The sequence below is a fragment of the Oryctolagus cuniculus genome, chromosome 3, assembly GCF_051225735.1.
Source record: "Oryctolagus cuniculus isolate XC-2025 breed Fujian yellow rabbit chromosome 3, ASM5122573v1, whole genome shotgun sequence".
Taxonomy (NCBI): Eukaryota; Metazoa; Chordata; class Mammalia; order Lagomorpha; family Leporidae; genus Oryctolagus; species Oryctolagus cuniculus.
The window spans coordinates 88,512,963-88,539,934 of record NC_142869.1 but is presented as its reverse complement, the minus strand read 5'-3'; the positions used below and the strand labels follow the sequence as shown (position 1 = coordinate 88,539,934).

Below are 26,972 nucleotides of genomic sequence, written 5' to 3'. Positions count from 1 at the left end.
ATGGGAAGTGAGATACTCAGCAGACCCATAGAATGGCGGATGTCCTAAACAGCACTCTGGCCTCAGAAGCAGCCCTAAAGGCATTCAGATCTGGCTGAAAAGCCCATGAGAGTATTTCAGGCATGGAAAGCCAAAAGACACTCTGGCAAAAAAAAAAAAAAAAAAAAAAAAACAAGCAAGAAAAAACACCTAAATGAAAGATCTCTGTGAGTGAGATCCCAGTGGAAAGAACGGGTCATCAAAGAAGGAGGTACCTTTCTCTGAAGGGAGGAGAGAACCTCCACTTTGACTATGACCTTGTCTAAACAAGATAAGAGTCGGAGAACTCAAGGGGCTTCCATAGCCTTGGAAACTCATGACTGGTGCATAGAGAGATTACCGATGCCATAAACAGGAGTGTCAATTTGTAAAGTCAACAACAGGAGTCACTGTGCACTTACTCCTCTTGTAGGATCTCTGTCCTTAATGTGCTGTACATTGAGGCTTAATGCTATAACGAGTACTCAAACAGTATATTTCACTTTGTGTTTCTATGGGGGTGCAAACTGTTGAAATCTTTACTTAATGTATACTAAACTGATCTTCTGTTAAAAAAAAAAAGAAGAAGAAGAAGAAGAAATTAGCATTTCACAACTTGACTCTCACTGGGATTAAACATGACAATAGGTCTGATCTGATTTCATCATCATTTAAAAAATCATCTATTATTTTTCACTTTATGTTTCTGTGTGGGAGCAAACTGTTGAAATCTTTACTTAATGTATGCTAAACTGATCTTCTGTATATAAAGAGAATTGAAAATGAATCCTCATGTGAATGGAAGGGGAGAGGGAATGGGAAAGGGGAGGGTTGCGGGTGGGAGGGACGTTATGGGGGGGAAGCCATTGTAATCCATAAGCCGTACTTTGGAAATTTATATTCATTAAATAAAAGTTAAAAAAAAAAAAAGAGTGGTTTGTTAGAACTGCATTTAAAGAGTATGGTAGATGTATCTTGTAGCACAATGAATTACTATAAAACACAGCAGATTAAAGCAACAAACATTTATTGTCACAGTTTCTGGGTCAGGAATCCGGGGAAATAATTCAGCTAGGAGGTTTTGTTTCAGGGTTGCTTAACAGGATGCAATCAATCAATCCTAAGATTGCAGTGGGATGTCAGAATCTACCATGGGAAGTTCCATGTCCAAACTCACTCATGTAGCTATTGACAGGCCTCCGATGCTCTGCCTTCAAATTCTTTCAGACAGCCACAGGGCTGTCTCTTAATGTGAAAATGGCCCAAGAATGAATGAAACCACACTCCAGAAGGAAGACAAAGTCTTTTTATAACTGAACCTCTGAAGTGATATCCTGTCATTTTTGCAATAGTCTGCATTAGAAGCATGACAGTCAATTGAGTCCATAGGCGTGGGAGCACAGAACTACTGGGAGACAGGGAGCACTGGGGCCATTTCCGAGGCTGTGTGCCACAAAATGTATATACCATTTTATAAAATTCACAACTCTGAGAGCTGGCAGGATTCTGAATGACAATGAGATAGAATACAATGAATCACCTTTTCTGTGTATTCATATTCATATTCCGTAACAAAGGAACAGGATTAAATAACATTGTAAATCGCCATTTGGAAATTTTTCTCTCATAGTATCTGAATAAGTTTTTATCACAATTAAACTAATAGTATAGGAGTTGATAATAAAGAGGGAGAGGTGGTCTGGGCCTAAGATTCTGATTTTCTGGCTTTGGGCATGTGCTCACTTCGGATTGGGTCATTGTGTCCAGGTGATGGTATATTCCTATTTCCCTTAGCCAGTCAATAGTCTATTCTTAAAGCTGGTTTAAGTATCAAGTGGTCAATTTGAAGGAGTTTAATCATCCAAATCCCAAGGCTAAGATGAGGAAAATGAGTAATACTGTAGAAGATATTTGGAGCAACATTACCAGGAGAAAATGAAAATTTGACAGTGAGTATTAAAATATATATTTACTACTTAGGAATGCAATAATTCTTAACTGAGAATTTATCTTACAGGATTTTTTTAAAAAAAATCCTAACCTGTTTTCCCAATTAAAGTAAGGGTAAACAGAGATACAAATCCTTATGCAAAAATTACATATTCAGTTAATATGTGAGAGTTACAAAATCCTCCGCCTGCAGCGCGGGCACACCGGGTTCTAGTCCCGGTCGGGGCACTGGATTCTGTCCCGGTTGCTCCTCTTCCAGGCCAGCTCTCTGCTGTGGCCCGGGAGGGCAGTGGAGGACGGCCCAAGTCCCTGGGCCCTGCACCGGCATGGGAGACCAAGAGAAGCACCTGGCACTTGGCTTCAGATCAGCACAGTGCACCTGCTGCAGAGCGCCGGCCACAGCAGCCGGAAAAGGAAGACCTTTCTCTCTCTCTCCCTTACTGTCCACTCTGCCTGTCAAAAAATAAAAATTAAAAAAAAAAATAGAAGTTTAAAAGCTTCTTTTGCTATTTCTAAAAATATTTTCCCTTGGAAAACGTTCATTTCATTAAGAAGCATAACTCTTTATCCATAATTACTTTAGATCTTCTGTGTGTTGGCTAATTCTTAGCCTAACATCACTCATAGAAGAGAAACAATTATAAAAAGAGGAAAAAATAAAAAGTGGTTTCTGTCAGTGGACACCAGAGTAACAGAAAAAAAAAAAAAAAAAAAACTCACCTAATGCTAAAGTGAATACCTGATGTCCTTTCTCAAAATGCTTATGGACAAAATGTTGATTCCTGTCTTCTGGGGAAATGGATAACAATTGATGACATGCTGCGGGGAGTAAGTCTTTGAAAGCTCTAATATACTCCTCACAACCTGGGAGGTCACAGCAGGACTCCGACGCCTGGAAATACCTGGACAGGTCCTGACCCTGTCGGGCTGACCTCTGGGTTCTGCAGAAGCAGGAAAGGAATGCTGACAGGGTTGTAAAGTGCTTGTGTCATGAAGGTGTATCCAAGGCATACCCAGAGCCCTTTTGCAAGGATTGCGAAATACTTTGTTGCCAGGTATTTAGTTCCAGGAAATCTTCCTACAAACCTAGTTGAGCACAAAGCTAACAAGGCAATGATTCCAGAGGCCACACATAAAAAGGACACATATACTACAAATTTTAGTTAGAAAAGTCATTGAACAACAACAAAATGATGGTTATAACAAGCGACAACAAAAGGCCTAAGCAGGCAGAACCTGATTTTATAGTTGCCGTATTTTAATATTCAAATAGTTCAGATTCCAACAAAGCCTATATAGATGTCAGGGAAAAAATACGTATGGCCTCTACCAGCATTACTCCAATCAGTTGAAATATTTTTTAACTTTTATTTAATAAATATAAATTTCCAAAGTACAGCTTTTAGATTGCAGTGACTCCCCCCCCCATAACTTCCCTCCTACCTGCAACCCTCCCATCACCCGCTCCCACTCCCATTCCATTCACATCAAGATTCATTTTCAATTAACTTTATATAAAGAAGATCAATTTAGTATATACTAAGTAAAGATTTCAACAGTTTGCACCCACACAGAAACATAAAGTGTAAAGTACTGTTTGAGTACTAGTTATAGCATTAATTGACATTGAACAACACATTAAGGACAGAGATCCTGTATGGGGTGTAAGTGCACAGTGACTCCTGTTTTTGACTTAACAAATTGACACTCTTGTTTATGGTGCTGGTAATCACCCTAGGGTCTTGTCATGAGTTGCCAAGGCAATGGAAGCCTTTTGAGTTCGCCAACTCCGATCTTATTTAGACAAGGTCATAGTCAAAGTGGAGGTTCTCTCCTCCCTTCAGAGAAAAAGGTACCTCCTTCTTTGATGGCACATTCTTTCCACTGGGATCTCACTCACAGAGATCTCTCATTTAGAGTTTTTTTTTTCTTTTTTTTTTTTGCCAGAGTGTCTTGTCTTTCCATGCCTAAAATACTCTCATGGGCTCTTCAGCCAGATCCGAATGCCTTAAGGGCTGATTCTGAGGCCAGAGTGCTGTTTAGGACATCTGCCATTCTATGAATCTGCTGTGTATCCCACTTCCTATGTTCGATCGTTCTCTCCTTTTTAATTCTATCAGTTGTATTAGCAGACACTAGTCCTGTTTATGTGATCCCTTTGACTCTTAATCTTATCATTATGCTCAATTGTGAACTGAAACTGGTCACTTTGACTAGGGAGATGGCATTGGTACATGCCACCTTGATGGGATTGAATTTGAATCCCCTGGCACGTTTCTAACTCTACCATTTGGGGCAAGTCAGATTGAGTATGTCTCAAACTGTACATCTACTCCCTCTCTTTTTCCCACTCTTATATTTAACAGGGATCACTTTTCAGTTAAATTTAAACACCTAAGAATAATTGTGTGTTAATTAAAGAGTTCAACCAATAGTATTAAGTAGAACAAAAAAATACTAAGAGGGATAACATATCAAGTTGTTCATCAACAGTCAGGACAAGGGCTGAACAAGTCACTGTTTCTCATAGTGTCCATTTCACTTCAACAGGTTTCCTTTTTGGTGCTTGGTCATGAGTTGCCAAGGGAGAACATATGATATTTTTCCCTTTGGGACTGGCTTATTTCACTTGCATGATGTTTTCCAGATTCCTCCATTTTGTTGCAAGTGACCAGATTTCTTTCTTTTTAACTGCTGTATAGTATTCTATACAGTACATTTCCCATAATTTCTTTATCCAGTCTACTGTTGATGGGCATTTAGGTTGACTCCAGGTCTTAGCTATTGTGAATTGAGCTGCAATAAACATTAAGGTGTAGATAGCTTTTTTTGTTTGCCAATTTAATTTCCTTTGGATAAATTCCAAGGAATTTGGAATTTTTTGTTTGCCAATTTAATTTCCTTTGGATAAATTCCAAGGAATTTGGATGGCTGGGTTGAATGGTAGGGTTATATTCCATTTTGAGGAAAAACAGATATTAGACTCAACTAGAAAATTACTGTAGATCAACTATTTCCCAACTTGCTCAAGTGGTTAAAGGAAAGCATGGACAAAGCACTAAAGGAAACTGCTGTGCTTTCAATATGGGTCACTTCCAAAATTCTTGTACAACTTAATCCCTATTTTGATATTAAGAGATGTGATCTCTGGGAGATGATTATCTTATGAAGACTTTACCATCATCAGTGGGCTCAACACCCTCATAAGAGGAGTTGAGTTCAAAGGAGTGCTCTGCTTTTTTATCCCTTTCCTTGTGTTAGGACACAGTGTTCCTCCCCTTTGGAGGATGTATCAACAGGACACCCTGTGGAAAGTAGAAAGCAGACTTCATGAGACACCAGCCCTATCAGAGCCATGAGCTTGGACTTCCCAGGGTACAGAACCCTGAGACATAAATTTCTTTCTTTTTTTTTAAATGACCCAATTTCAGGTGTTTTACTGTAGCAGCACTAATGGACCAAGACTGGAACCATGAGAACAATGCTTCACCTAATAGAGACTATTAATAACAACATAGGAATTAAATAAGAATGTTAGAAATTCTGCAATTTAGAAGTATATAGAAATAACCTAAAAGCTTCACTAGAGGGTTCAACAGCATGGTTGAAGAGGTATAAGAAAGAATCAGTGAACTTGAGGATAAATCCGTTAAAATTATCTAGTCTGGGGACAGAAAATAAAAAGTGAATAGAGTTCAACAGACTTTCGGACACAATCAGGCATGACAGCTTAACATCTAATGCAAGTTCCAGAAGGAGAGGACACAGAAAGGGGATACCTTCAATATAAAACAGAACAACTAGATGTTACATCAGCAATGAAATAAAAGACTTGAACAATGAAGCAACAAGGCCAAGTATACATCTGTACAACATTCCAGCTATTGCAATGGAATATGCATTTTCTTAAATTTATGTGGAATATTCTCCAGGAAAAACTATAGATTAGGACACAAAATGAATCTCAGTAAATTGAAAAAGAGTTAAATAATACAAAGTCTATTTTCCTGAAATAATAGAATAACAGTAGAATCAATAACTGAAGGAAATATGAAAAATTGAAAAACTATGAAAATTAAATATCATATTCTTGGATAACCAATAAAACAAAGATAAAACCACAATGGAAATATATAATAATTGAGATGAACAAAACAAAAACACAACTTACCAAAACTTATGGGGATACCAAAAAAGCAGTGCTCAGAGAAAAGTTTATATGTATAAATATCTATGTTAAAAAAAAAGATCTCTAGTCAGTAACCTAAACCTCCACTTTAAGAAACCAGGGTGCATATTCATGTCCCAGCTGCTCCACTTCCAGTGCAGCTCCCTGCTAATGGCCTGGGAAGAGCGGTGAAATGTGGCTTAAGTGATTAGGCCTCTATCACCCACATGTGAAACCTGGCTGAAGGTCCTGGCTCCTGGCATCAGCCTGGCATCAGCCTGGCCCAGCCTTGGCCTTTGCAGCCATCTGGGGGAGTAAACCAGCAGATGAAAGTTCATTCTCTCTCTCTGTCTGTCTCTCCCTCTCTGTCTGCCTTTCAAATAGCTACATAAATCTTTTAAAAACAAACTGGAAAAGGAGAGCAAACTAAAGACAAAGCAGATGGTAGGAAGAAAGTGACAAAGATTACAGTGAAGGTAAATAGAGTAGAAAAACAATGGAATCAATAAAACTAATTTTGTTTTTTGAAAAAAAAAATTCAGTTTAAATTTTAACTGAAAAGTGATCCCTGTTAGGAATTTGGAAAACATTATGCTGAGTGTAATAAGCCAATCCCAAAGGGACAAATACCACTTGTTCTCCTTGATAGGTGACAACTAACTGAGCACCAAAAAGGAAACCAGTTAAAGTGAAATGAACACTATGAGAAACGGTGACTTGATCAGCCCTCACCCTGACTGTTGATGAGCAGCTTAATATGTTATCCCTCTTAGTATTTTTTTTGTTTGTTCTATTTAATACTTTTGGTTGAATACTGTAATGAATACACAATTCTTCTTAAGTGCTGAAACTTAACTGAAAAGTGATCGCTGTTAAATATAAGAGTGGGAATAAGAGAGGGAAGAGATGTACAATTCGGGACATGCTCAAGTTGACTTACCTCAAACGGTAGAGTTAGAAACATACCAGGGGATTCCAATCCAATCCCATCGAGGTGGCATGTACCAATGCCATCTCACTAGTCCCAGTGATCAATTTCTGTTCACAATTGATCGTAATGATAGGACTAAGAACCAAAGGGATTGCATAAACAAGAATAGTGTCTGCAAATACTAGCTGATAGAATAAAAAAGAGAGAGAATGATCCAACATGGGAAGTGAGATACACAGCAGACCCATAGAATGGCAGATGTCCTAAACAGCACTCTGGCCTCAGAATCAGCCCTTAAGGCATGCGGATCTGGCTGAAAAGCCCATGAGAGTATTTCAGGCATGGAAAGCCAAGACACTCTGGCAAAAAAAAAAAAAAAAAAAAAAAAAAAAAAAAAAAAAAAAAAACACTAAATGAAAGATCTCCACGAGTGAGATCCCAGTGGAAAGAATGGGTCATCAAAGAAGGAGGTACCTTTCTCTGAAGGGAGGAGAGAACTTCCACTTTGACCATGGCCTTGTCTAAATATGATCAGAGTCAGTGAACTCAGGGGGATTCCATAGCCTTGGCAGCTCATGACAAGAGCCTAGGGTGATTACTGATGCCATAAACAAGAGTGTCAACTTGTTAAGTCAACAACAGGAGTCACTGTGCACTTACTCCTCATGTAGGATCTTTGTCCTTAGTGTGCTGTACATTGAGATTTAATGCTATAACTAGTACTCAAACAGTATTTTTTACTTTATGTTTCTGTGTGGGAGCAAACTGTTGAAATCTGTACTTAATGTATGCTAAACTGATCTTCTGTATAAAAAGAGAATCGAAAATGAATCTTAATGTGAATGGAAGGGGAGAGGGAGTGGATAAGGGGAGGGTTGCGGGTTGGAGGGATGTTATGTGGGGGAAGCCATTGTAATCCATATTCTGTACTTTGGAAATTTATATTCATTAAATAAAAGTTTAAAAAAAAGAAAAAAATTGACAAAATTAACAAATTTTTATCTAAACTGTCAAAAGGAAAAAGACAGATGGCTCTAATTACTGGAATCAGATATAAAACAGGGATCATTCTTATCACACAGAAATAGAAAGTCTTATAATGAAATGCTTTGAACAATTGCATGTCAACTCATTGGATAACCTAGATGAAATGGAACAATTCCTAGAAACACACAAATAACCAAACTTAGAAGAGATAGGAAGTATAAAAATCCCTGACAGAAGAAAAGTGATGAATCAGTGGTCAGAAAATTTCTAGGGGTGGGCTTTTGGCTTCATGGTTAAGATGCCAGCAGCCATCCTGTATTGGATGACTGGGTCTAGTATCTACTTTTGGTTCCTGATTCCAGCTTCTTGATAATGCAAATCTTGGGAGGCAGTGGTGATGACTCAAGTAATTGGGTTTCTTCCATTCATGTGGGAGACCTGGTTTGCTCTCCTAGCTCATTTTGGTGTGTTCATAAAATATGTAGATGTGAAATTCATGGCAATGCTAGCAGAATGGAAGGTAGCAGAATAAACATGGGCATGTTATTAAAATTTTTAAAAATTTGCCAAGACACTCTGGCAAAAAAAAAAAAAAAAAACCTAAATGAAAGATCTCTGCGAGTGAGATCCCAATGGAAAGAATGTGCCATCAAAGAAGGAGGTACCTTTCTCTGAAGGGAGGAGAGAACTTCCACTTTGGCTATGACCTTGTCTAAATAAGATGGGAGTTGGCAAACTCAAAAGGCTTCCATTGCCTTGGCAACCCATGACAAGAGCCATAACCAAGAGTGTCAATTTGTTAAGTCAAACACAGGAGTCACTGTGCACTTACACCCCATACAGGATCTCTGTCCTTAATGTGTTGTTCAATGTTAATTAATGCTATAACTAGTACTCAAACAGTACTTTACACTTTATGTTTCTGTGTGGGTGCAAACTGTTGAAATCTTTACTTAGTATATACTAAATTGATCTTCTGTAGATAAAAGATAATTGAATATGAAAAAATCTATGCAAATTGGTAGAATATTCATTCAAAATAATTTAGGGATGTATATTGTAATCTCAAGAAAATAAAAGTAGTATAAAATAAAATTAAAACACAACAGAAGATATAGAATGGAATAATATACAATTAACCCATATATCCAAAGGCAATGATAGAAGATAAAATGGATCAACCCCAAACAGGAGTAAATCAGTATACATAAACATTAATATATAAATAAGTGCACAAACATTCAGTTCATAGCACAATCCTAAATGAGTGTGAACAAAGAGACAATATTTTAAGTACATTTAATGTTAAGGAGAGAAATAGAGAAATCTATAAATGTAAAGATTTTTAAAGCCTTCTTTCAGTTTTCAATAGAATGAATAAGCAATAGGTTATGAACAACTTGAGCAACCTTATCCATCAACTTGGCTTAACTGACATTCATAGAACACTAAACCCAAGCCCAGCAAAATTCATGTTTTTCTTTTTAAGAAAAACATCGAATATACACTGTTGACCCTAAAACAAATCTCAGTAAATTTAGAGGATTAAAAAAATTTGACTTAATAGAAATGGAAGACTCCTTATCAGAAAATGAATAGACAAGCTGAATACTAGGAGGGAATATTTGTATCCTTTAAATCCAGGGACCTGTATCTAGAACATATAAAATATTCCTGAAACTCAGTAATAAGAAGAAAAATAATCCAACTTTTAAAAGTACAAAAAAACTTGAATAGATACTTTATAAAGGATGGCAATGAAGCACATGGAAATTGCTTAACATCATTAGTTATGAGAAATATGTAAATAAGAAAACACAGTAGAGTAGTATAAAATTAAAAAGAATGACAATACATAGCACTGTTGAAAATCAGAGCAATTAGAACTCTCTTGTATTGCTAACAGGCATGTAAAATGGTGGCATGGTGTTGGACAACTGGAAATTTCTTTAGAAGTTACCATGCTAACCTCATCCTGACTCAGCCTTCCCACTCCAAATCAGTTTTCTAACAGAAAATCAATTATTCAAGATATTCACTGCAATTTTACTCATAAAATTCGCAAGCTGGAAACATCCCACATACCCACCAATAGCAGAATGAATAAGCAGGAGATACTACTCAACAATAACAAGCAACAAACTAATGATAGTACTGGGGCCTATAGGGGTGGCGAGGAGGGGGAGGTTGCATGGGGGGTCTGACTTGATAGGGGCGTAAGAAAACATCTAGAGGGACAGAAATAATCTGTGTTTTGAAGGTATGTGGGTTATATGGGTATGTGCGTTTGTCAAAAATAGATGAATTGCACTCTGGAAATCTGTATATATTTCCATAAGTAATAAAAAGAGAAACCCATTTTGGGAGAGGATAAGTATAGATAAATGTGAACTTTGGTGCTTTTTTTCTCCCTATAGGTAGTATTCTTTTCACCTTTAAGGTCATATGAAAGACAGCATGAAAAATTTAAAACTCTTGGTAAGGAAAGATAGATTAAGGAAATCTTAGAATGCTGTATAAATTCAATATTAGTGCAATGCTGTTTTTGAGTTTCTGTAATTTTGTGCTGCACTGATGGAGGCTAAGGTTTATTTAATATACTTTATGTTCTAAACATGCATGGTTATTAAAGGGATGCTTGTGTTTGTTACTCAGCACCTGCAGAGACTCATAACCCACTCCATTTGTATCTTTAAAGTTCCTGGCAGGTAAGCAGAAATTAGGAATATTTAAAATCTCTATGACTTCTCACCTGCTGATTTTTAGTGTAAGGAGAATCTTTAATCAAATAAACTTAAATTCCAGGCTATTTCCCTGGAATTACCCTGTTTTTAAAATGAATGTTGAGGGGCCACTGCCTTCAGTGCTGCCATCCCAAGTGGGTGCCGGTTCAAGTCCCGGCTGCTCCACTTCTGATCCAGCTTTCTTCTGTGGCCTGGGAAAGCAGTAGAAGATGGCCCAAGTCCTTGGGCCCCTGCATCCATGTGGGAGAGCCAGAGGAGGCTCCTGGCTTCGGATCAGAACAGCTTTGGCAGTTGGGGAGTGAACCAGCAGATGGAAGACCTTTCTCTGTATCTGTTCTCTGGAACTCTGCCTTTCAAATAAATAAATAAATCTTTGAAAACATAAATAAAATGAATGTTGACATTTTAATTAATCTTAAATAACCTATGAGAATGAATTATTGATTACTCTTATTAAAGCAAAGCCTAAGATTTCTGAGGTTTTTGTTCTGGCAAGAGAATCCTGTGGTAGGAACAGGCCATTGCCTTCTCTCAACTGACATCAGCTAAATACTCCCCTTTTAAAAACTTTTAAGTATGGATAAAACCACCTTCCCTTGATATTTTCAATACAACTGAGATAGTATATATTTTTTTGAAAAAATTAGTTATACAATGATCAAGAAATAAAAATAGGCAATAAAAACAGGTGTTGGGTCTATTCTTGCTAATTTCCCACTACATCTCTTCTGGCAGGAGAGAAGGTTTCCCTGAAATACCCAGGTTTTTTTTTTTAATTTTTTGTCTTATTTTATTTATTTATTTATTTTTTTCTGGGGATCCTCCCTTAGTATTTACTTCTTGGTCTCTGGTTAGCAAATTTGTGATAGTCAGTGATGCAGGGAAATCGGGAATACCTGCTGTAAGTTATGACTCTGCCATGTTATAAATCCAAATAAGCCCAAATTGTAGCACTTCTAAAAGAAAACACATGATAATATCTTTGCAACCTACAGCAGGCAAAAATTAACAAGACACAATTTTTTCTTTTTACAAACATAGACATAGAAGACAGCTGTATCTATCCCCAGTCTGCATAGGAAGAGTTACTGTTTTTATTTGAAAATTTAGTTCTTTTCCACTCCTGGGGTTCTGATTACAAGGATTTTCTGATGCACATGTGAAACAGATCTAAGCTAGTCAGGATGTCTCATGCCTCTGTTCACACTGATTTTTTCAGGAATGAACAGGTGATCTAAGTTAAGCCAATTCAAGTAAATCTCTGTACAGAATTCCCAGAACAAGAGTTACTATATAAAATCTCTCTCTCTCTCTCTAATTGGATTTGACTGGGTTTTCAAATGCTATAAACCCTGGTAGCTATTTTGCAATCATGAGGAAAGAGCCTTTTGATATTAGATGCAACATGGAGGAAGTGCAGCTGAGAGAGAAAATGAATGAAATTAGATACGGACAACATTGTTTTATTCTTTTTCCAGCTGGACCTCATGTCAGATTTACACTTGAACTATTCCATTACTGGAACCAATGTATTCCATTTTCCACTTCAGGCTAGTTTGAATTGGATTTTCTATGCAACAGGAAGAGTCTGCACTGATATAGGGAATATTACCTACAATGCAGGATTAGTTAGATGTACTGCTGTAAGAAAATTTTGTGATAAAGAAATGCGGTGAAATGGAAGGAAATATTTGAATCCTCTTCACTTCTTGGCTGTGCTGTATTTTATTTTAAATTCTATTTATGAAGCATTTACTCTTACAGGCACTGATGGTAATTTCAGACATTTTATCAACTTTATTGTTTCCAGCAATCCGGTGAGGTAGTTATTATCAAAACATTTCGCAAACAAGGGATCTAGAGGTCAGAGAGGTGCTATAGTACTCTGTTGGCAACATATCCCATAACAGTGGAGACAGGGTTTGAATCCATATGTGTCTGATCCTAAATAGTGTACTTTATTATCACTTAAATTCTTTGATTTTTTCCTGTGAAAATTGTAAATAAAAATATTTCCCAGTGTTACTATCCTATAACCTTATCATAGGATTAAATTGAATACTTCACAAGGTGCAAATCACATTCAAATTTATTGTAGCGGATTTAAGAGCAGTGATCAAAAGATGGTTTCCAGCACCTATGTGTAGGTCATTCATATTTGAGCTCCAGGATGATCTCTAAAAATCTATGTTTACAAAAATTTATAATTTTTGATATTAGCTATATTCATCTTGCACTTTAAAAACTCTGACCTGAGTTCTTACCTTGAATTTCTCTTTTATTGCCTTGTTCATCTCAAGTAAAAGGCACAAAAATGTAACTATTTAGAGAAATGTCCACTAAATTTCCTGGTCTCTACTTCTCAACCAAGTCCTCAAGAGGGAGGCAAGGTGGCAAGAAAAATGGAAATTAGTATTAATAAGTGAAAATACAGTGTATTTTAAGTTGAAAAAAATAGTTTATGATTTTAAAGAGTAGGCTGGTTGTTGTTCTGAAACATGGCTTAAAAAAGAATTGTTAATGTATGTTTTTAAAAAGACCCATGTTGGGCCCGCGCCGAGGCTCACTAGGCTAATCCTCCGCCTTGCGGCGCCAGCACACCGGGTTCTAGTCCTGGTCGGGGCGCCGGATTCTGTCCCGGTTGCCCCTCTTCCAGGCCAGCTCTCTGCTGTGGCCAGGGAGTGCAGTGGAGGATGGCCCAAGTCCTTGGGCCCTGCACCCCATGGGAGACCAGATAAGTACCTGGCTCCTGCCATCGGATCAGCGCGGTCCGCCGGCTGCAGCGCACCAGCCGCGGCGGCCATTGGAGGGTGAACCAATGGCAAAGGAAGACCTTTCTCTCTGTCTCTCTCTCTCACTATCCACTCTGCCTGTCAAAAAACAAAACAAAACAAAACAAAAAACAAAACAAAACAAAAACACAAAAACCCATATTGGGATTTTGTTTTAAAGATTTATTTATTTATTTGAAAAGCTGAGTTACAGAGGCAGAGACAAAAGTGGGAGGGAGGGAGGGAGAAAGGGAGGGAGAGAGGGAAGGAAGGAGAGAGAGAAAGAATGAATCCTTCATCCACTGGTTCATTCCTAAAATGGCCACAATGGCTGGAGCTGGAACAATCTGAAGCCAGGAGTCAGGGGCTTCTTCCAAGTCTCCCACATGGGTGCAGGGACCCAAGGACTTGGGCCATCTTCTACTGCTTTCCCGGGTCATAGCAGAGAGCTAGATTGGAAGTGGAGCAGCTAGGACCTAAACTGGCACCGATATGGAATGCCGGCATAGCAGGCAGTAGCTTTACCTGCTATGCCACAGCACCAGTCCCCCATAGTGGGATTTTACTTTGGCCCAATTAAGTCAGATTTCATGGTAGGACCACAGGTATTTTTTCAAAGTTCCACAAGTAATTTCAATGAGCAGTCAGGATTGAAGGCTGTTGAGATTAAGCAGGAAGAGTTGGCACTTTTCTTTATGTAATTGTAGGCATTTTTATGTTTTAATGATTCACTCACCTATTCATGAACGTACTGATCCCTTCATTTATTCACTAGTTCATCTTTTCAACTATTTGGTGACTCAGTTATTCTACTACTCACCCATTGATTCAATTAAACATTTACTTGTTCATTCATTCCCCTACTTATCTAGCCAGTGAATCACGAGTGTTTATCAAGTGCCTAAGCTCTGTGCTGATAGAAAACTGAACATGACAGAGTAGATCATTGTCTCATAAAGCCACCAGTTGAACGGAGCTGCATGTGCTAAGAAATATTATTTCTTTTGCATATTAAAATGTAGTATGAGAAGCATTAGCTTATGCACTTATTCTAAAGTTACAGAAACTTGCCTAAATGCCATTTGCATAGTGGAAGGGTAATATCTCTGCATCTCTGATACATTTAAGGATACTGGAAATTCTAATTTTAAATTTGCTGAAGTGAGATAATGTCTGAGGAAATTAAATAAATAATGCTTAATTACCACCTCCCTCCCACCTTACTCTAAATAAAGTTTGGTTTAATATCTTCAGCTCAAAGAGGCAGAAAATGATTCTAAGTAACTTTATTTCTATTCTTGGTCCCTTATCTATTTCTAGACAGTTCTAATCCCCACAAAAGGCTCACTCACATTTTTTAATCCCTTTAATTAAAATACCTCCAACATCCCACTGTGGCAAGTAGAACCATATTTGGGGTAGATTTGCTTTATTTTAGGTGCTGCTTGTTTGTTTGTACTGATTCACTCAGCCTCACTGTGGCTCCTTTTGCAGTGCACAAGAATGTACAGTTGCTGTCTCTGGTGAGAACAGGCTGTAAGTACTACATGTTCTCCACAGCAACACCAATTTGCTGAATCCCAGGATTATTAAAAATAAGTTTTACTCCTAGGAAATGGTATATATTTTACAGTGATGCTTGTGTTTAATTTAAAAATAAGATATTGTTAAACTTCATTGTAGATCAGCGATGTACATAATATACCAATTTTAAAGATTTATTTTCATTTGAAAGGCAGAGTAAGAGAGAAAAAGAGATTTTCCCTCAGTACCTTCACCCACCAAATGGCCACAAAAGCCTGGGCTAGGAGCCGTGGAAATCCATCTGGGTCTTCCATTTGAGTGGTAGGAGTTCAAGAACTTGAGCCATCTCCTGCTACTTTCCCAGGTGCATTAGCAGTAAACTGGATCAGAGGTGGAGCAGCTGGGACTCTAACTGGTACTTGTATGGGATGCTGGTTGGTATCATAGACAGTGGCTTAACCCGCTGTGCACAACTCCAACCCCTAGACTATACCAATTTTATACATTCTTGAATTCTTACGATTCCCAAGTTTAACATCTCATTTCAGGGATCAGGGCTCCGCAAATGAATTGCTGGAAGTGTCCATTGGAGATGCTGTGTTCATGACAGCACAAGCTATTAGAATTTTTTTTAATTCTCATGCTTGATTAAATCAATATTTTAAAAATATATCTGTTAAATTATTTTAGTACAAATGCAAGCACCTGCTAATTCTTTTCAAATGTCATAAAAGGATATGAAAAAATAAATATATATAAATATATATATATATATAAACTTTGTTTTCTCACTACCAGTCCCACTCCATGAACATTAACTAGAGTTGTTTCTTGAGGACGTCTTCCTGAAATTTTATACATTGATGACATAGCATAGTTTTCCCCAAGAAGAGAGAGACGGGGAATTTATATAACAAGACTCCCTTCAACAATTCTAAAAACACACCAAACTGTAATCTCCCAACTTTGAGGTTGAACATACTTGGATGCTGGGCAGTGCTTCTTGCGGGAAGCCTCAAGATAGGATGTGAGATCAGGGATGGATCTGAAGTAAAATCCTGTTAAATGAAGCATCCCTCTGCTTTAAACCTCTTGTTCTTCCCCTTGACCAGCAACTACTGGAAAAACACAGATGGGACTGAGAGAGTCTGAAGTGGTGTGTAAGATGTTTAACATGAGGTGACTTCAAAAAGTCCATAGAAAAAACAGATTTAAAATGAGTTTATTTTGTGCAAAACTTTTTGAAATCCATACAAAGAATCTTCAAAAGTCCATGAAATTACAAACTAAAAGAAAACTATATAGGAATTAAAAACGTTTGAACCAAGCAATCTTAATTTTTCCCATGAATTTTTGAAGTACTCTTATATGCTTCCCACGTATAACATTATGTATGTGTGAATTTAAGTCCTGAAAAATTATCAACTTTTCAATTCATTTTTGTAGTATACTTCATAACTGGAGGCAGATTAGATGATTTTTTGTTATCACAGAATTCTTATTTTTTTGCCAGAAAAATTATATTCAAGCTTAAGAAAATTACTCATATCCAAGTAATTTCAAAAGCAAGATTAGATATCAGTAAAGGGAAGGGAACCAAGATGGCAGCTGACTAACAGGCTCTGGTGGCCATCTCCCCATAGAAACACCAGCGTTAACAGCTTTACACACACCAAGTCACCTTCACAGGATCTATGGGAGCCAGGTAGGAGACCAGTTATGGTTATAACACTGGTCTGTTATAGCCATAAGAGAAGTGTCACTGAAGAAAGCAAGAAGGAAAGAGTTGTCTGTGTCACCCTTCCTCCAGCTCCAAGGACTGTGACCTACTTCTTGGGAGAGGGAAAATAAATTGAATCCCAGTGCTAGGCTCACTGAATATAATTCAGTTGGAATAAGCCCTTCTGCTCCATTCCCTAGTTGTGAATGTGTGGAGTGGATATATAGAGCTTTCACACTCAGGCTATCTTTGTTTCCATTCTAGTAACCACAAGCAGAAAGCAGAACTCCAGCCATATAGAGAGGCCAAGAGCTGGAGCTTAGAACCATGCCTTGGAACCTAGAGCCACACCTACTGTACAAGACACTGACACCTGATAAAGCAAAAATGCCTCCAGTCCCCAGCCAGTGCTTATAGATGGAGTCTCTAGACTTGCCTAGCATCAAGAGAAGACCTGCACTCTGGTGGGTGGGTTGGATTCATTTTGGTGCATGTCACTGCTGGCTTCTGGTTGGCCGGCCGGACACACATGGAACTTTGTGGAGACCTGTGACAGTAGGATCAATGTTTGATCAGCTTGGGGCCAGTAAGTATGGCTAGAGGGCTGCCTTTATCATTCTCCAAATTTTGGCAGCAGCAAAGAGCTATGGACTGGGTCCTGTAACTCAGTGCTGGGCTGATAAAGCCCAACACTGGGCAGATCCTAGGGGTTTCATTCTAGAGGCACGTGCCTATGGACAGTCTCTGGACTTGCCCCCATATCAAAAGGAGACCTGCTGGCTGGTGAAACATTATTGTTTTGTCATATACCACCACCAGCTGTTTGCAGGCCTGATGTGTACCACCAAGACTGAACAGAGCCTGGTGACTGAGACCCAGGTGTGACCCTCATAGGACCAACCTCTAGTACCCATCCTATAACCTTGCACAGACAGCAAGAACTAATAGGACTGTTTTTGGGCTCAGTGTCAGGCTCATAAAATCCAGCATTTGGCAGACTCTAACAGTCCCGGATCCTAGGCCAATATGTGCAGATAGAGCCTCTAGGGCACTTCAGGGCCCAAAAAGTGGCATTCCATGATCCCATTTGAACAGTATTACACCCCAGCCAACATCACCACTGGCTGATAAGTGAAGCTTTGGGCAGGGGGTTTGCCTAAGCTGCAGACAGACCATGGCTGAGTGAGCTGTGATCCTACCCCTTGGGTACACTGGTCTTGGTGGGACGAGAGCTTCAGATGTGGTGTAGCATCATGGCATCTGAGGACACAGGACAAGGAATCTGGGCCTACCATGGGCCCAGAAAAAGGCCTGTAGGAATGGATTAACCCTTTTTAGTCACTTCCCAAGTTCATACTGAACAATATATCAACTGTAGATTTGGATACATTTGAGTTTAAGGAGTATTATAAGACTGAATCTGTAAAATCATTTCAACAGTGGACCCGGTACAACCAAGACTTAGGGTGCTATCTGATACTGAAACAGTAGAAGTATCCTTAGGCTCAGAGAAAATAAACAGACTGCTTAGAATTTCTAGAAGGACAGTCACAAACAAAGCCTTAACACTATAACTAATCCTTCAATGCACAGATGACGTTACACACCAAAAAGCATCAAGAACTTCTGGGGAACCATGACCTCACTCAACTAAAGGGCAAAATAAGGAGTCAGAAATCAACTGTCTAGGAACTGAGATTTCCAAACACTCATATGAATATTTCAAAATAGCTTTTTTACAGAAACTCAGTGAAAAGTCGAGAGAACTCAGATAAATTATTCAATGTTCTAACAGAGAGACTGTAGAGAGATGGAAGTAATTAAAACAGAATTCCTTTAACTGAGAAGTTTATAAAGAAGAATTTAAAATGTGATTGAAGGCTTATAGCAGAATAGATCAAACAGAGGAGAGAATCCATGAACTTGAAGACAGGCTATTGAAAACACATAGTTGGAGAAAAAAGAAAAAAGAATCAAGATGAATAAAGAAAGCTTATGGGAAACATGAAGTATCCTGAAAAAATCCTGTGTCTGAGTTACTGGGATACAAGAGGAACTTGAGGGACTTGATTCAAAGGAGGTAGGATGCATACTCAGAGGAATAATGACAGAAAACTTCTGAATCCTAGAGAAAAATACAACTATTCAAGTACAACCAGGTTACCCTTCAGATTCAACCCAATCATATCTATCCCGAGACATGCTATAGCCAAACTCTGCAAGGTTAAAAGGTGAGAGGATTCTGAAAGTTGTAAGAGAAAACAGCCAAGAACACACAAATGGGTCCCAATTACTGCAGACTTCTCAACAGAAACCTCAAAGGCCAGGAGGCAGTGGGATGAGAGTTTTATAGTACTGAGGGAAAAAAAGTTGCCAGCCAAAAATATGTTCAGCAAAATTCTTCTTCATATATTAGGAAGAGATTAAATCACTCCCAGACAAACTCTGGAAGAATTTGTCACCACCAGAGCTTCACTATAAGAAATGCTAAAAGGAGTCCTTTAAATTGAGACACTAACAAGTAAAAAGAAAATATTAGAATGTCGAAAATTCACTATCAAGTGTAATTATAACAACAAATTCAGAATGTTCTAATATTGTAAAAATGGTCTGTAAATCACTACTGTGAAGACCAAAAAATTATAATTACAACAAAAATGTTAAGGTATAGGCAATATAGAAAGAGGTCAAGTGTACATCAAAAATTCAAAATATGGAGGTGAATGAAGCAGCCATTTGGGGAGTGAACCAGTAGTCAGATGATCTTTCTGTCTGTGATATTTCTGAAACTGCCTTTTCTAAACAGCAAAGAAATGCATCCTAAAAACATTTGCATCAACTCTAACGATGGTTTGTAACGAAGGCTGTGCTTTCAATAAGTTTTTATACATGGTTTATGAGGGTTCAATATACGTGGATCAGAAAGGGTAATTCAACGGAAGCGTTCCTGAGCTCTCTCTGGAATTGGTGAAGGCTTACCAAAGGCAAGGACTTATACTTATTTAGTGATTCTAAACATAATGATGCAAAGCACTGAAGTTTGAACTGAAACAGAAATCTTTGAAACAAACCGAAAATTTCAATGGTTTTTCAGTTTCCTTGCCTTTAAAATATGAATTCATTCTTTATGTTCTACTGCTGTGAACTACGGATTAAGTGACTTGATATGTTATAAAAATGTAATAGTATATCAGAAGGATTTTGGTTCCATATTCTTCTGAAGTCTTCTTTTTCTTTTTTCTTTAAACACAGTGTTCATTTCTCATTGCTTTCCACATTGGAGGACCATCCTCTGAATGATTAAATTTTCCCTGTGCATGTCAAGTGTGTGAAATGTGTGGATAGGAATAAGAATTTGTGATTAATAGATAGCACATTTATATGAGATATCAAAATTTGCAAACAGTCTGAGAAATACAACTTATTGAGATTTACAGCTTATCTACGAGTGGTGGTAATGTTAAGAAGCAGGAACTAGGGGCTGGCGCTGTGGCGTAGCAGGTAAAGCTGCGCCGGCAGTGCCAGCATCCCATATGGGCATACGGGCTATTCCACTTCCAACTCAACTCTTTCCTGTGGCCTGGGAAAGCAGAAGATGGCCCCAGCTCTTCGGACCCTGCAGCCACGTGGGAGACCTGGAAGAAGCTCCTGGCTCCTGGCTTCAGATTGGCCCAGCTCTGGCTGTTGTGGCCATTTGTAGAGTGAACTAACGGATGGAAGACCTTTCTCTCTCTCTGCCTCTGCCTCTGTATAACTCTACCTTTCAAACAAATAAATAAAACTTAAAAATTAAAAAAAGCAGCAACTCCACCATTGTTCCCTGCAATCACTGTCTTCAGGCTGCCTCCTTTGCTAAATATTTTGTTAAGTAAAAGTTCCTTTTTAAGTGAGGTTGTTTTTTAACTAATGATTGCAATAAATAATATTTGTTCCAAAACAGAATAATCAAAGAAAAAAAATCAAGAAAAACAGTGTGTAAAATCCATAGAACTTAGAATCAGTTTTATATTTAACAATGAACAATAATCCTCATCTTACTGTCTTTTGTTTTTTTAATAAGTACAGTGAATTCTGGCAATGTTTCTTGGACTTGGGATGACAATAAGCTTTCAAAATGTTTATTTGGCACTAATTATAATTAAGACATATTGAGAAAATAATCAGTCCAAAGCCTCAAAAATGCCACTCTTTGACTCAGTAAGTGCATTCTAACCTAAGAACATAATTACAGTAGTCTAAATAATGCAAAAATAGACAAACATTTTTGTTTGATGATGTTTATAGTGACTGACCATTATAAAGTACTTACTATAGAACAGCAACTGTGACAAATATTTGAAATCTATTATATAATTATCAATGCAATTCTGATGTACTATTATTATTTCTACTTTATTGATAAAAGGGATAGTGTAAGAAAGTGATGAAATTAATTAATTTATGACTACACAACTTGCTAAGTGGTGAAACTGGGACTGAGACCTACATATGCATTGGAGTGGACATTTGTAACAGTGGTCGATGCCTCTTGTGATGGCCACATCCCTTTGAGCAGTGCCTGGTCTGAGTTCCGGTTTTTCCACTTAAGATCTGGTTTGCTGCAAAGAGCACTCTGGGTGGCAACATATGACAGTTCAAGTTCTTGGACCCCTGCCGCTCCATGTGACAGACCTAGATTTAATTCTGGGCTCCAAATTTCAACCTGCCTTAGCCCAGGTTTGGCAGGCATTTGATTAGTAAACCAGGAGATGGAAAATACCTCTTTCTCTCTTTCCATATGTCTGTACTTTCAAATTAAGAATCCATAACTTCTTTATTGCTATTTTAAAAACTTTAAAATGTGTGCAGTATACTTTTTTTTAAAGGTTTATTTTAATTATTTGAAAGACAGTGTTAGAGAGAGAGAGAGAGAGAGAGAGAGAGAGAGGTCTTCTATCTGCTGGTTTACTCCCCAGATGGTTGCAACAGCCAGAGCTGCACTAATCTGAAGCCAGGAGCCAGAATCTTCCTCTGGGTCTCCCACGCAGGTGCAGAGGCCCAAGAACTCAGGCCATCTTCCACTGCCTTCCCAGGCCATAGCAGAGAGCTGATTGGAAGAGGAGCAGCCTGGATTAGAACTGGTGCCCATATGGGATGCCAGGGCTTCAGGTCAGGGCTTTAACCCATTGTGCCACAGTGCCGGCTCTGTGCAATATACTTTTATTTATTTTTAACTGACATGTTAAAATTGAATATCTTTATGGATACAATATGATGTTTTGGTATAAATATACATTGTGGAGTGATAGATCAAACTATTTAACACATGCATTACCTTACAAACTTATTTTGTGTGTGTGTGTGTGTGTGTGTAGTAAGATTACTTGGAATTACTCTCCAAACAATTTTTGAGTATGCACTATATTAGCTATAGTCACTATAATGTATAATAGATCTTTTGAACTTATTCCTCCTGTTTAACTGAAATTTTTGCATCCATTGACCAATATCTTCCCCATTCTTCCCACTCCAGCCTCTGGAAACCACCATTTTAATCTATCTTTAAATCAATTCCTTTAGATTCTATATAAAAGTAAGATCCTTTGATATTTGGTATTTTTCTTTCTGTGCCTGGCTTATCCACTTCACATAATTGCTTCAAGTTCATCTGTATTGCTCTAAATGATAGGATTTCCTTCTTGTCACAGGCTGGGTAATGTTCTGTTGTGTATTCTGTGGATACTAAAGAACCCGTAATTGTTATTCATTCATCTGATTCTGTAACTGTTGATCTAGTGATGGACACTTATTTTGATTCTTATTTATCATGAATAATACCATCTTTAATTAAAAATGGATGTGAAGATAACTCTTCAACATACTGATTTTATTTTATTTGGATAAATCTCAAGTAGAAGGATCAATGGATCATATCGTGGTGGAATGAGAAGTCTGTGCCAAGATGGCGCTGGTGAGCAAGCATCACTTACTCAGGAAATAGCTTTGGAACCCACCTGGCAAAGGAGCCTGCCTGGCAGCAGGCAGTGATTGGTTAGGGCATAAACCGCCCCTTGATCAGATTGGCTGCCTCAGCTATATAAGCTGCTGCACCAACTGAAATAAATGAGTCTGTGAGCTGCTCACCTCTGGCCCCCTTTCACTCAACTCCCTGTTTCTGTGTCGTGACTCCACACTTCTTACCCCTACCATGTTTCTCTCAGAACAAATGCACAGCAACATCATATGTTAGTTATCTTTGATTTTTTGAGGAACCTCCATACTGTTTTCCACAATGACTATACTAATTAACAATCTCACCACTAGTGTGCATAGACTTCCATTTTTCCACACCATCACCACACATTTTGTATTTTTTCTTTTTGATAATAATGATTATAAATAAAAGGAAGTGATATCTCATTGTGGTTTTGATTTGTGTGTCCCTGATGATTAGCTATGTTAAACACTTTCACATGTACCTATTAACCATTTGCAAGTCTTCTTTGGAGATATACTTATTAATGGCCTTTACCTACTTTTAAATAAGGTAATTTTGGGGCCAGTGCTGTGGCATAGCAGGTAAAGCCGCTGCCTGCAGTGCCAGTATTCCATATGGGTGTCAGTTTGAGACCTGGATGCTCCATTTCGGATCCAGCTCTCTGCTATGACCTGAGAAAGCAGTGGAATATGGCCCAATCTTTGGGCCCCTGCACCCACGTGGGAGACCGTGAAGAAGCTCCTGGCTCCTGGCTTCAGATTGGCACAGCTCCGGCCATTGCAGCCAGTTGGGGAGTGAACCAGCAGATGGAAGACCTTTGTCTCTCTCTCTCTCTCAGCCTCTCCTCTCTTTATGTAACTCTGACTTTCAAATAAAATAAATAATTCTTTAAAAAAATAAATAAGGTGATTTTTTACTAATTTGATTGAATTCCTTTTATACTAACCCCTTATCAGATATAAGGTTTGCAAATTTATTCTCCCATTCCGTAGATTATGTCTTCACTCAGTAGATTGTTTAATTTGCTAATTAGAAGCTTTTTAGTTTGATTCAATCTACTTGTATGTTTTCGCTTTTGTTTCCTGTTCTTTCAGAGACATATAAAAAAATTATCAAAACCCATGTGAAGGAGCTTTCTCCCCTAGTCTTTCTTATTATACTCTCTTGATGAATTGGCCCCTTTATCATAATATAATGACCTTTTATGTTTCTTTTGATAGTTTTTTTCTTAAAGTCCATTTCGTCTGATATAAGTAAGGCTACTCCTATTCTCCTTCCTTTTTTTTAAACCATTTGCATAGAATTTCTTTCCCTGTTCCTTCACTTTTAGCTCATGTGTGTCTGTAAAGCTGAGTCTCTCTAAGTATGATATTGCTGGATTTTTAAAAATATGTACATCCTCTGTATCTTTTGATTGGAGAATTTAATCCATTTAGATTAAAAGTATTATTGATGGGTAATTTTATTGCCATTTTGTTAGTTGTTTTCTGATTGGTTTATAGTTCATTTCTTCCTTTCTTCTCTTTCTTTCTTTGTGATTTAGTTTTTTTCTTTCTAGTGGTATGTTTTATTTGTGTGTATCTTTGAGTGCTAGAAGGTTTTTGCTTTATGGTTACCATAAAACTTACACAAAAGGTCTTAGAACAGCTTATTTTAAGCTGATTATAATGTAACGTCAACTGCATATAAAACCCCATTACTTCTCCCCCTCCATTTTCATTATTGATGTCACAACTTAAATCCTTTTGTATCATGTATCCATTAATAAATTAGCTATAGGTAATGTCAATACTTTTGTCTTTTAACTTCTATACTGAAATTAAAAGTGAGCTATGTACCACGATTGCAATTTTGGAGTATTTTGTATTTGTATTTTTACATGCTGACAAACCAATCATAAGTTGAAAATATCATAAGCTGAAAATGCATTTAATATACTTAACTTAGCAAATATTACCTTAGTTTAAGCCTACCTTAAATGTGCTTGGAATACTTATGTGTCAGCCTCCAGTTGGGCAAAACCATCTAACACAAAGCCTGTTTTATAAAATGTTGTATCATGTGATTTATTGAACTGAAAGTGAAAAACAACATGATTGTATGAATACAGGAGACAAAGGTAGGAATCGTGTAGACATAGTAGGATGGAACAACACAATACAAAACAGCAAAAAATGTTTTGCTAATTGTTTACTATTGTGTTCTTATGGCTGACTGGGTGTTAATATTTTTTGCTCCTGACAAGTAGCAAGAGAACAGCAGGCCACACAGTACTACCCTAAGAAAATATCACAATTCATAATTTGAAGATTTATATTGAATGTATATCACTTTTACATCATCATAAAGTCAAAAACAATTGTAAGTCAAAGCATTATAAGGTAAGCCCATCTATATATACTTATCTTTAATGGTAAGTTTTATATTGTCATATGGTTTCATGTTACTAATTAGCATCCTTTCTTTTTTTAAATTTGTTTATTTTAAATTTATTTATTTTTAAAATTTATTTATTGATTTGAAAGCATAGTTACAGAGAGAGAAAGGCAGAGGCACAGAGAGAGAGAAAGGTCTTCCATCCTCTGGTTCACTCCCCAGCTGGCCACAAGGGCCAGGGCTGTGCTGATCCAAAGCCAGGAGTCAGGAGCTTCTTTGAATCTCCCATGTGGGTGCAGGGGCCCAAGGACTTGGGCCATAGCAGACAGGTGGATCAGAACTGGAGCAGCCAGATCTCTAACCGGCACCCGTATGGGATGCTGGCACTGCAGACAGCAGCTTTGCCTGCTGCATCACAACACCAGCCCCGATTTTAACTTGAATAACTCCTTTTACCATATCTTGTTAAGGCAGGTTTAGTGGTAACTAATTTCCTTAGCTTTTGTTTGTTGAAGTCTTTATCTCTCCTCCACTTCTTAAGAACAGTTTTGTTTGATGTATATTCTTGGTTTGCAGGGTTTTTCTTTCCTTTCAGCACTTTAAATATATTGTTCCACTCTCTCTGGCCTGTAAGTTCTCTATGGATAAGCATGTTGCTACCTTCATATGGATTTCCTTGTTTTTCTCTTACTCCTTCCAAAATTCTCTTTTTCATTGAATTTTGATTATTTTTTTTTGTTTCTGTATAACCTACTTTCGATTGATTAAGTTTGAGGTTTTTTGAGTGTCATGAACCTGGATATCCATAGGTCTCCAAAGATTTGGAATTTTTAATAATTTTTTTTTCTTTAAAAAAGATTTTCTACTTTCTTCCTATTCTGTTACTACCATAAAGTATACAGTTGTTTCGTTGAGGATGTCCCATAAATAGCAAAGACTTTCTCCACTCTTTTTCATTCCTCTTTTTTCTCCTCTGATTAATTTCAAATGACATGTCTTTGAGTTCACAAATTCTTTTTCTGCTTGATCAAGTCTGTTGTTCATGCCCTCTTTTGCATTTTTCATTCATTGTATTTTTGAACTCTGTAATTACTTATCAAAAATATTTATTTATTTGAGAAGAAGTTACAGAAAAAGAGAGAGACTGAGAACAAGCTTCCATCCATTGGTTTACTCCCCAGTGAACATAAATGGTCACAACCACCAGGCTGGTCCAAGCCAAAGCCAAGAGCCAGGAACTCCTTCAGGGTTTCCCAAATGTGTGGTAGGGGCCTGAGTACTGAGTTCATCTTCTGCTCCCTTTTCAGGTGTATTAGCGTGCAGTTGGATGGGAAGTGGAACAGCTGGGACTTGAACAGGTGCTGTGATAAGGGATGCCTGTGTTGTGGGTGGTGGCTTAATCTGCTGCTCTAAATACTGGTCCCAATTTCTCTAATTTCTGTTTGATTTTTTAAAAATGATTTCGCTGTTGAAACTTTAATTTCCTTTATGAAATTAAAAAAAATTTTGTTGAATTGTTTATTATTTTCTCTTGTCATTTACTGAGGTCCCTTAGGACAACTATTTTGAATTCTGTGTCAGGCAATTCATAGCTCTCCATTTCTTAAGATGACTTACTGGAAAGTACTATGTTGCTTTGGCAGTATATATATTTCCTTAATTTTTTTGGTGTCCATTGAAACCTTGTACTATAGTGTTTGCATTTAAAGAAAAAGTCACCTTTTTCAGTATTTCTCAATTGACTTATAGAAAGACATTCACAAATTAGCGCAGCAAAGAATTCCAGGGGTCTCTCGAACCTTTTCT

The 26,972-nt window shown here is 37.7% G+C and overlaps 1 protein-coding gene across 1 annotated transcript in view; it reads right to left on the bottom strand.

Annotated features, from left to right (window-relative positions):
- Positions 1–2,840: 2,840 nt before the first annotated feature.
- LOC138843166 (coiled-coil domain-containing protein 66-like) overlaps positions 2,841–26,972 on the bottom strand; it is a 134,236-nt gene continuing 110,104 nt past the window's right edge. Inside the window, 1 exon segment of the mRNA XM_089328662.1 lies at positions 2,841–3,054. Coding sequence (XP_089184788.1) covers positions 2,841–3,054 — 214 coding nt within the window.